This window comes from Microtus pennsylvanicus, chromosome 3 (assembly GCF_037038515.1).
Source record: "Microtus pennsylvanicus isolate mMicPen1 chromosome 3, mMicPen1.hap1, whole genome shotgun sequence".
NCBI classification, from domain to species: domain Eukaryota; kingdom Metazoa; phylum Chordata; class Mammalia; order Rodentia; family Cricetidae; genus Microtus; species Microtus pennsylvanicus.
Genome location: NC_134581.1, coordinates 13,551,183 through 13,565,633, shown reverse-complemented (window position 1 = coordinate 13,565,633; position 14,451 = coordinate 13,551,183). Strand labels below are relative to the sequence as shown.

The 14,451-nt window shown below is 53.6% G+C and overlaps 2 protein-coding genes across 6 annotated transcripts in view; one reads left to right on the top strand and one right to left on the bottom strand.

Moving 5' to 3' along the window:
- The window catches only part of Nbeal2 (neurobeachin like 2), a 29,609-nt gene extending 19,125 nt beyond the window's left edge, over window positions 1–10,484 (bottom strand). For 3 of the 5 annotated variants that reach the window (XR_012909949.1, XM_075964431.1, XM_075964433.1), the window contains exons 1-5: window positions 10,179–10,484; window positions 775–863; window positions 567–695; window positions 370–451; window positions 165–289 (exon numbers count right to left, since the gene is read on the bottom strand). Coding sequence is in view for 4 of the 5 variants with exons in the window: in XM_075964431.1 (XP_075820546.1) it covers window positions 165–289; window positions 370–451; window positions 567–695; window positions 775–863; window positions 10,179–10,229 (476 nt within the window). In the remaining variant the exon portion in view is untranslated. Of the gene's footprint in view, window positions 1–164; window positions 290–369; window positions 452–566; window positions 696–774; window positions 864–1,403; window positions 1,470–10,178 lie in introns of those variants that run through there. The other 2 variants (XM_075964432.1, XM_075964434.1) reach the window with 1 other exon arrangement.
- A 2,017-nt stretch (window positions 10,485–12,501) lies between these two features.
- Window positions 12,502–14,451, top strand: part of Ccdc12 (coiled-coil domain containing 12) — a 53,983-nt gene continuing 52,033 nt past the window's right edge. The window contains exon 1 of the mRNA XM_075964449.1: window positions 12,502–12,654. Coding sequence (XP_075820564.1) covers window positions 12,559–12,654 — 96 coding nt within the window. The 5' untranslated portion in view covers window positions 12,502–12,558. The remainder of the gene's footprint in view (window positions 12,655–14,451) is intronic.

Here is a 14,451-nt window from a genome sequence, read left to right as displayed (position 1 = left end):
CACTGAGATCCATCAGCTGAACTCTCACCTCTTCTTGGTCAGGCCACTGGTCATTCTCCTCCAGCCTGCACACAGGCTAGTCCCCATAAGACCAACAGTCCCATCCCATCCCTTTCCTTTGTCCTGCCTCCTGTAGGCCACCCTGCCTGAGGCCTGAGTCTCACCCACTGTGCTGGCGCCGCCAGGTCTGGTAGGGGTCAAAGAGCTCCTCACAGAGGAGCAGAGCATGCAGGGCCACATTCTCCAGCTGGGTCTCATGGCCCTCCTTTGATGATGGGGGTCCTTTCAGCTGCAGTGTAGAGAGGGAAGGGGGGTTAGCCAGTCATACCTGCAGTAGCTGTCTCCACCCTATCCAGGCAGGCCCCTCACCTCAGCCATCAGCCCAGTGAGCAGTGCCAGCACTCGGGGCACCAGGACCTGGCCCCAACCAGCCTCTACATTCTCCAGGTTCCTGGGATGGGGGTGAAGAGCAAGAGAGGTCACCCTATGGTTGCAGGTCTCCCTCACTCCCTGGCCCACACATCCATGCTTCAACCCGTCCACAGAGGACATTAGGGAAGAGCCACCTGCAGAGAATGATGAAGAGCTTCAACAACAGCAGGGCCTGTTCCAGGTCGTCCTGGTCCAGCTGCTCGGCTAGCGAATGGAGAGCATCTAGGGGTAGCAGAGGGACTTCCGCACCTGTCTCCTCTGGCCTGTGAGAAGGGGGAGTTACTGAGTGCCAAGGACAGCCATACCTGCCTGGCCCTGACCTCCATGCAAATCCAGCCTTACCTTCGAGGTTCCAGAGAAGATAATGAGATACTCTTCTCGAAGGCACCCACAAAGGCCTTCAGCCATTGCTGCAGGTAGCCAAGGTCCTTCTGTTGACCAAAGATTTCAAGAATGAGAGGGGAGAATCTCAATGACGAGAGGAGACGGGTATGGACAGGTGGAGCACACGGTTAGGTGGATTAGAGGTGGAGAGATGGGGGCTGGGGAAGGGAGGAGGGGATGGGCCCTGGAGGACAGGAACTTGGAAGGGACCACTGTGGTATCGACAGGTCACCTCCAGGACCTCAGCTGCTTCTCTCAGTCCAACCTTCAGTCTTTGTTCCCACCTTTCTAATGCTGGGACCCACACAGGCCTGACAAGGCAGAGGAGGAGCTTAGGTGGGGGCGTGGCTATGGTCCACACTAGTGCTGCTGCTGCTCTCTAGTCGAAGCTTTGGGATGTATCCTGCCCTGGCACCTTTTCCAGGTTCTGCAGCCACCACCTCCTGAAAAACTTGGGTACTATGTGCACCAGGCTGCACACACACTGTTGGATAGGCATCCAAGTCACGCTTAGACTTCAACGCTACAGGATCCTTGCACAACAGCCCACCCTTGCCCTGAAACCTCCATCTGCTCTTGCTGTTTACCTGGACCCCGGGTCCCAAAGCCGGTTCCATGGACAAGAGGGGTGGGTAGTGGCTGAGACAGTGTATGGGCGCCGCCAAGGAAATTATGGTGTGAACAAAATACGTTTCCTCCGCCCTGGCTGGGGCAGGAAGCGCAGAGTCACGGTGGGGGAGGGCAGTCGCTTCCTCCCAGCAGACCGCAGGGATGTGGAGGGGGCCCTGGGGCACCCTGGGCTGCAAACACATTATGGGCAAGGCCTGCAGCACATGGGGTGGGGGTCTTCCTGTCCTGGGTACCATCCTTGCTGTCAGGGTGCCAGGTAACTTTCATTTAAAGTACTCACATTTCCCAGTACTCACAAGACCTCGAGCCTGGGAAGACTATGCAAGACTTCCTACACCTCTGTCCCTCACCAGGACCCAGCCACCTACCTGGATCCCACAGGTCTTTTGCTCAGTGAAACAGCTAGCCATTTGCCTTAACTTAAAGCCGTATCCAGGACATGGGAATGGACCTGGCCCCCACTCTAGAGTCCAAATCGCTGCCACCAGAGAGCCATCACCTTTCCCAAGTTAGAGAGGAAATGAGAACGACAGTGGAGAAGGACGAGAGAAATGGCACACTTCAGTCAGTGCTCACAGTGCCCAAGACTGCTTCCTAACGCTGTGACCCTTTAATATAGCTCCTCATGTGCTGTGGACTAGATCCATAAAATTATTTTTGTCATTACTTCATAACTGTATTTTGCTACTGTTATATGGAATATAAACATCTGTGTCGCCGGGCAGTGGTGGTGCATGCCATTAATCCCAGCACTTGGAAGGCAGAGGCAGGTGGGTCTCTGTGAATTCAAGGCCAGCCTGGTCTACAGAGCAAGTTCCAGGACAGGCTACAAAGCTACAGAGAAACCCTGTCTTGAAAAACCTAAAAACAAAACAACAACAACAGCAAAGCATCTGTGTCTTCCGATGGTCTTAGGGGACGTCTGTGAAAGGGTCTTTTGACACCCAGACCCACAGAATCACTGTTATAAGAGACAAGGTCTCTCATTGAAAGAGCGCTCACCATTTGGGTTACACCGCCTAGCCAGAGAGTCCCCAGGACCTGCTGGTTTCTGCTCCCAAGTATTAGAGTCACAGACATGTGATGCCGTGCCCAGTTTTTACATGGGTTCTCAGGATCCCAACTCAGGTCCTCATACTTGGGAAGCAAACACTGAGTCATCCCCTGTGGCCTACTCCCCCACCCCCATTTTGAGACAGGGTCTCACATAGACCCAGCAAGCCTTGGGCCCTCTAGGTAGTTAAGGCTATTCTTGAACTCCTGACTCCACTTCCTGAGAACTGGGATTATGGCATTCACTACATAGCTCAGGTAACCCAGAAAGGGACCATGGACATCAAGAAGCAAGACATCACTGTGACTTCCTATCTGTCTTGTTACCTTTGTTGACCTTCCCAAGCCTCCCTGGAAGTCCCTTTCCCCATCAGCCAGCAGGAAGACCAAGATGCCCAGACTCTGAACCACCGAGAAGGCCAGGTTGGATTTAGAGGGTTACCCCAAAGGCTCATGTGTTGAAGGCCTGGTCTCTAATGCAAAAGTGTTCTAGTGGGGTTTTAGGGAAGTAATTGGATCAGGAAGGCTCTAACCATTATCAATGGATTATTCATTGATAGGTTTATAATCTGGTGGGCTCCTGGGATGGGGTAGGAGTGCCATGGCACATTCCCTTGGAAGCTGTCCCTTGTCCCTTGTGCATGTATGGCCTGCCTGTGCGTATTCTCCCCCACCCCACTCATGACCACCCTTTCTGGTTAACATAAAGCAAGGCAGCTTTCTCTGTCATGCCCTTCTGTCGTGATACTTCTGCCTTGTCATAGGCATAAAAGCAACAGAGTCAGACCACAGTGGATGGAAACCTCCAAAACCACGAACCAAAACAACCCTTCCCCTTTTAAGGTGACCTCACAGACATTTTATCAGAGCACACCAGGCCTCTAGAGCATTTCTTCTGAACCCATTACAGGTGGGAAGTGGGAAGCCTCAGCACCCTGGGTCCAGCTATACCTTCCGGGATAATGCAGCCAGATCTTTGTATTAGGCTAAGGAACCTGGCATTTGACCCTGACTCCTCTCGGTGGCCTCATAGAACCCTTCTGATTTCAAAAATGTCCCAACATTGGGCTGGGGACATGGTTCAGTGAGAATGCTTCCCACGTAACCATGGAGACCTGAGTTCAGATCCCCAACACCATATAAAGAGTCAGGATCAGCAGCGCATGTTCCTAAGCTCAGCACTTGCAGAGGCAGAGGCTAGCAGGTGTGTGGAGCTTGAAGGCCAGCAAGCCAAGGTGAATCTGTGCTCTAGGTGCAGTGAGACTCAGCAGCAACACACACACACACCACACATGCACGCACGCACACACAATAGCCCAACACTTTCCCAACTATCCCTAGTCAAACCATCTGACCTGAAATAGGAGACCTAAATACCCAACTGACCCTTCTCCACGCCTAGAATAAGGGCCCAACTGCTGAGCCTAGCCCTCTAGGCCCCTGGAACAGTCGGGGCCTGCTTTCTGTACTCTGATTACCCTGTGGCCCAGACATCTACACCCTATTCCACTGCCTCAGTGACTTGGGCTTGGGGTAATTAAGCAAGAATCTCCATCTTCCTCATGGCCACTCCGGCCTTCTATCCCTTGAACCACACCCTTGGCCTGTCTAGTCCTGTAAACACGCCAGATCGGGCTGAGCGAGGTTCAGGGCTAGGCCAATCAAGGCAGGGTTCATGGGCTCTGAAGGGGCGCGAAAGAGACAAAAACACAGGACTAGTGACAGGAGAGGCTGCCAGTCCCTCTCTTCTAGGCCTCACTCCTTCTCCCTAGGATGCCCCAGGCCAGCTCTGACCTGAATTCCAGCGTTTGAAGCTACAGCACTAAATGTCAGAGTCTGAGTGGTGGTGGTGGGGGTCGTCAGAAGGTCGCAGCAGGGTCTGGAGCAGGATGGCTGTGCTGGCTGTGGCAGGCTCCGGAGCCTGAGGGTGTGGCTGTAGGGCTTGAGGTGTGCCCTGCTACCTGAGAGCCTCTGCCTCACTCGCTCCTCCAGCCCTCCCCAGTTCTGAAGGGAACCTTAGGACAGACGAGGAACAACCACACAGGCCAAGTCTACCCAAGAGCCCGTCAGCCTGTAAGGAAATATTGGGTCTTGCTACAGGGGAGAAAATAGATGTCACTGTCCCTAGAAGGATGGATGCTAACTAGCCATCATTTCAACCTGTCCCCAGCCAGCCCCAAATACACTCAAAGAATACTGGGAGGAAGAGCTCCCAAGAGCTAGGGAGGCAGAGATGGTTCCTGGGGCACGGAACTGCCCCTCTTAGAACGCTGGTGGGCTCAGGGCACGTCCATGTGGCATTAGGAGGAAACTTTCTACCAGAGGGACAGGGACCACTAGGTTACCAGACACCACACTGCCTCTGAAGCTGAGCACACACTTACGCCCAGTACCGGCCTGCAGCAGACAACACTGGACCAGTCACTGCTCTGGCACAGGCTCCATCTTCAGAGCACACCAGTGGTTTCCTCCGACATCCGAGGCTCAGCTCCAGTCTCAGCTCCCCGAACCCACTAGTCCAAGGGCATGGCTTGCTGCTCCCATCCCACTGGGCAGTATACACTGTATTTCCCATGTGTCCTTTTCAGAAACGCCCTCGATCAGAATTGGTGGCTGACAGTATGAATTTTGGGACCCAGACCCCATTTAATGGGTAGCCTGTTACTTGACATAAAACTCTCTGGGCTTCAGTATCTCTTTTTGTGGAGTCAAGCGGGAGTTGAGAAGGGTCTCACTGTGTAGAACAAGTTGGCCTTGAACTCACAGAGAGCTGCCTGCCTCTGTCTCACGGGCAGGGATTAAAAGAGCGTGTCACCAAACTTAGCCTCAACTATCTCTTTATAACAGTCTGTTCAGTGGCAGCCACACCATCCAGCATTGCAAAGGGCAGGATGACTGGGGCTCTGCTCAGCCCAAATTCCTGCATTATAGGACAACATCCTCATCCCTGTCGATGAGTGAAAGCAAGAGGCATCCCATGGTTCAGTGCAGAGCTGAGGCCTCCAGGGTAGTTTCCGGTTTGCTGCCTTAGGCCTCAAAGGCCCAAGATGTGATCCCCAGGGAAGAAGAGCTCCAAGTAGTGGGGAGAGGGATCACAGTTCAATACTGGGTGATACCTCAGTCAGAGCTACCTTCACCTTCAGGGACAGACAGGAAGAAATAGGGTTGGATAGGTCTGGACAAGATAGCTTCTCAACCCAAAAATTCTCCTACAGCATTAAGAGGAGAGAGTGTAATGTCAGGCCATAAGTGGCTTTGAGCTATGTTATAAGAACTATAGGCTACAGGATGAAGCTGGAAGATGGCAACTCTTCCAGGGAGCTTTCCAGGAAGCAACTGAGAATAGTGGTGTAGTGCCTAGGTGTCCAGACCAGTCTCTGGCCCCTTACCTAGAGCAGTACTAAGAGGAGTGGACCTAATTGGTCCCCATAACACCCTTCAATACTTAGCCATTTTCCTTGTCCTGTGACTATGGAAACTGAGAATTTCCTGCCATGGTCCCCATAGTAACTGACCCTGTTTCCATGGGGATCCCACACTTCCCCATCAGCTCCTCAGTTGTCATAACAACCCCAAGGATACAGCCTTTCCCCCCAACCCCAGGTTCTATGCTAATTTTTCTATCACTAATATTCCTCTTTCTTCAATAGCCTTAGCAACAAAAAGCAGGAAGGAAGAAACTCTAGGTGTCCCTCAGGTGTGAAAAGGACCAAGAGCTGGGTACATTTGCCCATTTAAGAATGTAAATAAGAACCAAGCAGTGGTGCGCGCCTTTAATTCCAGCACTAGGGAGGCAGAGGCAGGTGGGGATCTCTTAGTGGAAGGCCAGCCTGGTCTACTGAGCAAGTTCTAGAACAGCCAGAGCAGTTACACAGAAAAATCCTGTCTCAGGAAACAAAACAAAACAAACAAACCACAAGGAAAAGCAAGTAAATGAGAGAACCAGGACTCTTAGTCAGTAAAGTGCCTGCCGCACAAGCAGGAGTTTCATTCTCCAGCACCCACAAAAGCCAGGGTGCGCATCTACCTCAGCTCTGGGAAGGGAAGGGTGGGGTGTGGACAGACTGATCCCTTAAGCTCGCTGCCCAGTTTAGCTTAATCAATTAAGTGGAGGTCTGACAAGACGGCTTAGCAGGTAAAGGCACCTATCACCAAGGCTGACAACCCGAGTTCAATCCCTGGGACCAACGTGGTAGAGCTCCTCCTGGATGTTGTCCTCTGACCTTCACGCGTACACTGTGGCATACATGTGCGTTCTCACACAAATTTAAACATTTTTGAGATGTGCTTTTAGAAACTAGATACAGCACCGAGGAGGCAGAGACAGGCAGACATCTGAGCTCAAGGGCAGCCTGGCAAACATAATCACTTCCAGACCATCAGGGGCTACATAGTGAGACCCCATCTAAACAAATAAATAAGGTGGAGGGACTGGAGAGAGCACTGGCTGCTCTTCCAGAAGACCTGGATTCAATTCCTAGCACCCACATGGTGACTCAGAACTGTCTGTAATTCCATTTCCAGGGGATCTAATGCCCTCTACTGGCCTCTGTAGACACCAGCCATACATATAACACACAGACATGCATGCAGGCAAAACACCTATACACATAAAATAAAAGTATATGAATCTTTTTAAAAATTAGTTGGAGAACGATTGAGGAAGACACATGATATCTTTCTTTGGCCTCCACATGTACACACTCAAGTATATATGTACACACACAAACACACGCACATGAGAGGTAAACTGAGGTCCAGGAAATAGATCCAGCTAAGGCTTTAGAGGAACAGAGAGGCCTGGTCAAGTTCTCATGAGGCAGGAAGGATCATGGGACAAGAAAAGAGACCAGAGAGAAAAGTGAGCAAAACTAACAACTTCTACTCTGACATCACCTCTGAATCCTTCCACAATGGCATAACTGGCCATAAGTCCCTGTCCTGCCACACTCTGTGACCCTCAGCTCCGCCATCAGTGGGTGGGGGGGCTAGTGAGCCTTGCTGCTGCCTGCAAAGGGGCTGCTCATTTACATGCTATTTTGCATTAACTTTTACATGTTTCCCAAGTGCCCGCTCCAGGTGCTGTCCCGTTTCTTCCTTGAGGACACGATACTAGCTGAGCTCCACCACTCACCATGGCAGCCCTGCCCTGCTCTGTGCTTCTGACAACTTGCTGCTTCTCCTTCAGACAGGGTCTCACTTTGTAGACCAGGCTGGCCTGGAACTCACAAGAGATCTGCCTACCTCTGCCTTCCAAGCATTGGGGGGTGGGGCGGCAGACAGACAGGCAGACAGACATGCCACGCCACCATGCCTGGGTGAAAGCTTGCTTCTCGTACTTTCCATTGCTCGTTCCTGTTGTTCCTGGCCTTCAGCCCTCAGAATCCCACCTCTGCCTGCTCTGGGATAGCTTTCTGATTGGTCACTGCCCTGGGCATTAACTTCTGCAGTTATCGGGATAACACCCAGGGAACACTTACTGAATGTTAGGTTACGGGAGCCTTGGAGTGGCAAGCACGGTGAAGATTAAGATAGGCTCCCAGCAGAGGAAACCACAGGTGTTGTCCCAGGTAAAGATCCACATTAGGCTTCCTGACCTCAGGCTAAAGCTCTGGTGGCTAAAGGAACCCTACTGATGATCTTGCCTTGATTTCCCCAAGAGAACCCTGAGGAACTCCAACTAGGTAATATCCAGGGGCACACTGATACTGCCCCTCCCCCATTTCCTCCCAGAGCCCACTAAGAGGACAGAGTCCATTTAGGTGAGAGAAGGCATGTCTATCCATGCAATCTAGGGTCTTTTAGGGGAAAGGAAGGACAGGAATGGGGCGACTTCCCTGTCCTCACCTAGACCCACAACTGGGGAAACAGGTTTCCCAACAGATTGTAGGCAGTTCTTGCGGAAGGGAGGGGCCACCTGTGCTGCTGGCTGGCCGGCTGCTGACCGACAAAAGGGGTTTCTTTGCTTTCCTTTCCTTTTGAGACAAGTCTCAAAAGTCTGTAGCCCAGGAAGGGCCTCAGGCTTTCGGCAATCCTCCTGCCTCCAACCTCACTCATACTGGGATCGAATGCATATGCCATCACACTTGGCACTGAGAGTCTCTTAACACCCATTGGCTCCATCCTTGCCTTACACACCCCAGGACACAAACACAATGGGTCCCTAGTAGCACTATCTCTCCTTCGGAACCCAGCACCGAGGGGTGGGACAGTGTTGTGGGAGCAGGCAGGAAGGCTGCACTGGGAGGCTGCCGGGCTTCCTCTCCCCAGCCAGCCTGGCCCCACCCAACTCTCCTGGTTTTGCTCTCACATCCTGGATTTATTAGTTGGCTTGGTCCCAGGCTGCCCCCTGCCTGTCCAGGCTTCCAAGACTATAAGCAGCCAGCTCGTATCCCACACCTAGGCCCTACTCTAAGAGGCCATCTGGGAAGAGGTGCCAGGCCAGCGGAGTACTAATAATATCTCATCACCATACAGAGTTCAGCCTGGCAACTATGAAAGGGAACAGTCTGAGGAAGCTGTCCCAGGACATCTTCAGCAGCCTACCACTCAGCCTGAAAAACCAGTGACATCTCTTCACCAGCTCATCCCCCTTGAAGATGGAGATGCAGAGGAGGCAGGCTTTTCTGACCTATACCAGCCACACTGGCTCCCTCTCCACAAAGTCCAGGTGGCCTGAGGGCAAGATTGTGTTGATTTTACAGACAGGTAAGTAGAGGCTTAGAGGTGCAATGAGCTTGGGCTGGGTTACCCTAGGTGGGGCTCTACAGGTCACCAGCCCACCACTAAAGAAGCCGTGGCTCCTAAGACTCAGACCATACCGTTCCTAAGAGACGTAGACCATCAGTCAGCCTCCTCAGAGGGCCAGGGTTCAGGCTGAACTCTTCCCCATATCCCTGGTCCCGGTGACAAGCTGTTCAGGGACAGACAATGGACCATTGTGTCCAGGGCACACCTGAGCTAGGCACCTAGTGCCAAGCAGGTGCAAAGAAGGAGGCGTGACCCCGGGATCACTCCCTGCTTCCAGTGCAGAAGGAAAGTGGAGCTTCTGTGCGTGACAGTCACATAGAGTTTGAATCGCAGGAGTCACAGAGCTCCCGGGAGCTCCTGTCAGACATCCTTCCTGGCCTCACTCCCGACGACCCTGTCCCACTGCAGAATGGAAGTAGACTAAGGTTGCCTCAAGTACAGCAAGAGCTCCGCACGGCACTAAGTACTTCTCTGGAAGAGTCTGAGGCGACTAAAGTCTGATCTACAGTAAGGAGTGGCACCTGCCGGGTCCCCCAACCTATGTGACATTCTAGCCTCCATCACCTATCGCAAATGCGCCCCTCAGGCGAAACAGCCTACATGCAGACTGAGTCCCTTTCTTCCCAGGTCTCAGTTTACCGAGTTGTGAAAGGGGTGTAGAGTACTCAGGGTAACCTGAGGCTGCGCGGTGTCGCTGGGGGACTTGCAGTACAGTGCGTGCCCGCAAACGGTGCCCCTGGCACAAATACCAGAGGCAGCCCGCCGGCCTGGGGCACGCACGTGTGTGCGGGGCTGGAGTCCCGCGTGCGCGCGCCTATCTGCGGCCGGGGAGGAGGTGTGGGGGGGGGTGGCGGCGCCGGACGCAGGTGCAGCAGGCACCGCGCGCGGGGATCTGGAGGCCTCGCGGACCAGGGGCGGGACGGGCTCACCTGCGCGTAGTACAGCAGCCACAACTCGTAGAGCCGCTCCGAGGCGGCCATGGCCTGACCCGGCTCTGGCCCTGCTGCGCGCCACCTGTCGCCGCCTCCTCCGAGCCGCCCGCCGGTTGCCCCGGGCCAGGCCCATGGGCGGGAGGGCGTCACTCCGGGGCGGAGCGGCTGTGTACTGCTGGGGGAAGTCCGCGGCTCCCGACCCTGTCGCGCTCAGTCACCAAAGTCTACACGCCCCTCCTCCTCCCGGCCTGCCGGCCACCGCCTGGCTTCCTACACTTTGCAGTCTGTCGCGGCGGCGGCCACCGCCCCGCCTCTCCCAGGACTGTGCAAAGGGCGGGGTGTCATGCTGGGGGAGGAGCCTGAGGTCAGAGCAGCCCGGGAGGTCGCGCAGAGCCACGCCCCTCGAAGGCAGAGTCCTTTGAGAGCCTCTGGCAGGACCATTGCCAGCCTCCCCGGGATAGGGGGCAGGGAAGGGCTTCCTGAGTTATCCATCCTGGTGTGTATAATCTATCAGGCTTGGAATTATCGCTATTCCAGGAAGGGACTGCGGTTTGCGCGGGGATGACTAGGGTCCTTCAACAAATACTAATAATAACCTCGTCCATGAGGACCACTTGTGGCGCTGACTACGTGCAAGGTTCTGTTCCGAGAGCTGTATGAGAAACGAGTGCCACCCTTAGTTCCTGCCTAGTGCTGGGCTGGATGGAAAGAAGCATCAGGCAACGGCAGGACACCCACCTGCAGAGGAGTGGCGTCCTTCCTTTGGAGAGCTCCTTAACCAAGTTTAGGATCTGTCCCACTCCCTCTAGGAATCCCTCCTCCCAGGGCCCAGTACTCTTTTGTCACATTTTCTGTTTTCGTTTGTTTGTTCCTTTGACCTGAGGGAGAATGCCTCAGGGGTGTCTCCTGCCTATTCTAGTGAATGGAAAAAACTGAGGCCCATCCGGGTGGAAGGAGGATCATAGGGGCAGCAGGAACAAAGGACCTAGGCCTGGCTGAATCTTTGCTGGGGCACTGTCACCTCCGCCGGGTCCCTTTCCTTGTGCCCAGACTGCTTGTGAAGTGAGGGAGCACCTGGTGTTGGATAGGAATAAGGTTCTTTGTTAGGAGTCGGGGAAAGTTTGTTGGGTTTCCTATTGGTCCTAGGAACTGGTCAGCCTGGCATGTCCTAGATCGCGGGTGGACAAGAGAAAGCTGACTTTGTCCTTATTCCTGTCCTGTTTTGTACTCTTGGAGCGGATGACCCTTACGTTCTCGACTTATTCTTTTGTCCCAAGCATCCTAGTCTGACTTGACATTTCCTAAGCACAGACAGCCACTCCCTTTCCTACTGTGAGGGAAACGTCCTAGACTGAGCCAGGTTAACCTAGACAGTGAGGTTAGGGGCCTGTGGCATTTAAAGGGATCTGGGAGGGAAGCGCCTTCACCTAGGGACCAACTTTATAGTACACACTCCAGGCAGGGAGCAACGTTGCTAATGGGCTGGCCTTCTCCTAGGAAGAGGAGCAGGGGAAGGAAGCGGGTGCGTGCATCTGAGACTGTCAGCCACAAACTCTTCAGAAACTGGTAGGAAGGAGTAAGTTTTGTGGCGCTTACTTGGCCCTGGTTGACGTTTGCTTTTTTGCAGAGACAGGAGCCTGACCCTGAGTATGCTGCTGCCCCAGAACGGGATGAAAGGCCATTGTTGAGTTCAAAGGAAAAGGCCATGCAGCCAGGCCTCGAACCGCGCAGGTCTGGAGCAGAGTGCGGACAGACAGGCTTAGGAGCAACTCATTAGGCGAGTCCGAGGTGCCACTGGCTGCTGTCTCTGGAGGAGAGAGACTGACCTCAGAGTGGGAAGGAGAGTGGCCACGGAGGGTTTCTGGTGTCTGGTGGTGGTGTTTTACGACGATTTCCTTACGTAACCCAGACTGAACTTGAGCCCATAATTTTGCTACCTCAGCCTCTTAAGTACTGGAATTATAAACGTACACCACCACACCCGACCCAGGGAATGCTTCTCGAGGCATTCGCTCCTTGAAGAATCAGCACAAGTGGATAAGCATTCCAAGAGGGCGACCAGGAGAGGCGGGTAGTGGTGAGGCAAAAGCAGAGCAATCGACTCACTCTAATCTCTGCCTCTCAGGTCTGATTCTACTTGCTTTCTCACTGATTAGGGTTGGGAAAATCGAACTTAAGGAGCCTTTCCTCCACCCGGCCGGCTTGCTCGCTGCACAGGTTGCTCCAGAGCAAAGGGCGTGGCATCCTGTAGCAACTCAGCATTGATTGGTTTTCAGGGCTTCCGGCTCTCCATTCTCGCCCTTGGATTGGCCATCAAGCATTCTTCTGCTCACTGGGCCTGCGCGAAGCGGAGAGAAAAGGCGGGGCCCCGGGTAAGATGGCGGCTCCTGCCGCCGGTGTGGGCCGCCTCGAGGAGGAGGCGCTGCGGCGGAAAGAACGGCTGAAGGCCCTCCGGGAGAAAACCGGGCGCAAGGTGAGGGACGTCGAGTGGGAGGTGCAGGCATGGAGGCCAGTGTTCTGCGTCAGAGCGGGAGGGCGAAGGCCGAGGGAAACACTTGTCGAGACGCGCGCGCGCGCAGAGCATGCGCGATAGGGCGGCGCTGGGATCTGCTGTTGAGATAGGCTTGTCTCGTTAGCCCAGGGCGGACCTCGCGCGTGCGCTTTGGCCAGTGGTCCTCGCGCGACTGCCAAGATGTGGCGTCCGTGCTGCTGTTGCAAGCACAGCTTTCAGTTTTTACATGTTTTGGGGTTCTTTGCTTGTTTTTGTTTTTTACGTTTTTGGTGGGTTCCCCCCGGGCCGGCCTCCTGGCACCTGCCCATCAGGGCTCCGTTGGGTAGGAGGGTGAGTGACTGACTGCTGCAGTTGTACAGCCGGCAAAAGTCGATCTGGCAAAAGTCCAAACGATGTCTGGGTGGCCTGCAGGGCAAGAAGGCTCCCTTTTCTTTCCCAGCTTGGCTCTGAAGCACTTGCGTTTCCTTAGTCACGGAGATGGCCTGGATTCATCTCCACTTGATGGTCTTTCCAAAGCAATGAGGAGGAACTCTAAAATTCACTACCCGTGTGCACACTTTGGCTGTGTCACTCGACACTGAAACTTGGGACAAATTGTCCATGTTTCTGAGCCTGCTTTCTTCCACGTCTCCAGTGGGGGAGTGACACATTCATTTTTTGTGGGCTATTTTGAAATCTAGTAGGAAAAATCAGTAACGAACGAGCTTAAGGGGCTGGAAGTTGTTGGCTCTGTTGTTATATAGGCAAAAAACGGTGTCCATCATTCAACAAAATAAAACATCTGCCACAGGTAGGGAAGGTCAGAGACTCCACTTCCGATTTCTTCAAAAACCAGACCGGGCTGTGGTGGCGCACGCCTTTAATCTCAGCACTCAGGAGGCAGAGGCAGGCAGATCTCTGTGAGTTCGAGGCCAGCCCCCTCTACAGAGCGCATTCCAGGACAGGCTCCTTAGCTACAGAGAAACCCTGTGGGGTGGGGGGCGAAGAGATGGTTCAGAGGTTAAGAGCACTGGCTGCTCTTCCAGAGATCCTGAGTTAAACTCCCAGCAAGCATTTGGTGGCTCACAACCATCTGTAATGAGATCTGGTGCCCTCTTCTGGCGTCCAAGCACACATGCAGACAGAACACAGTATATATAATAAATAAATCTAAGCCGGGGAGGCGCAAGCCTTTAATCCCAGCACTCGGGAGGCAGAGGCAGGCGGATCTCTGTGAGTTCGAGACCAGCCTGGTCTACAAGAGCTAGTTCCAGGACAGGCTCCAAAACCACAGAGAAACCCTGTCTCAAAAAACCAAATAAATAAATAAATAAATAAATAAATAAATCTAAAAAAAAATCCAAACCCAGGTTGGTCAGTCTTGGCTGGCCATTGTTTTCCTCCCAGAGTAGCTGTGTACTCTGCCTTGTATCTCTATGAGAAAGCGAAAGGGGAAGTAGTTGGGAGTGAAAGCTGGCCACATGGGCTTCTGTGTTGGCAGCGTGTAAGAGCCATCACATAATTGTCCTCCAGCTCCAGACCTCGGGGATCTCCGGCTTGACTCGAATTCTCATCTGTCTCTCTGCCTTACTCTTGAGGCGGGGTCTCTCCTCTAACCGGAAACTTGTGGGGTTTTTGTTGGTTTTGGGGTAGGTTGGCAGACAACGAGACTCCTGTCTCTGCCCGTCCACAGTGCAAGGGTTATGGGCAAGTGCAAGCCCCTTCTCAGCCCACCATGGGGGTGCTTGGATTTGTACCCGGTCCTCATGGGTTCGTAGC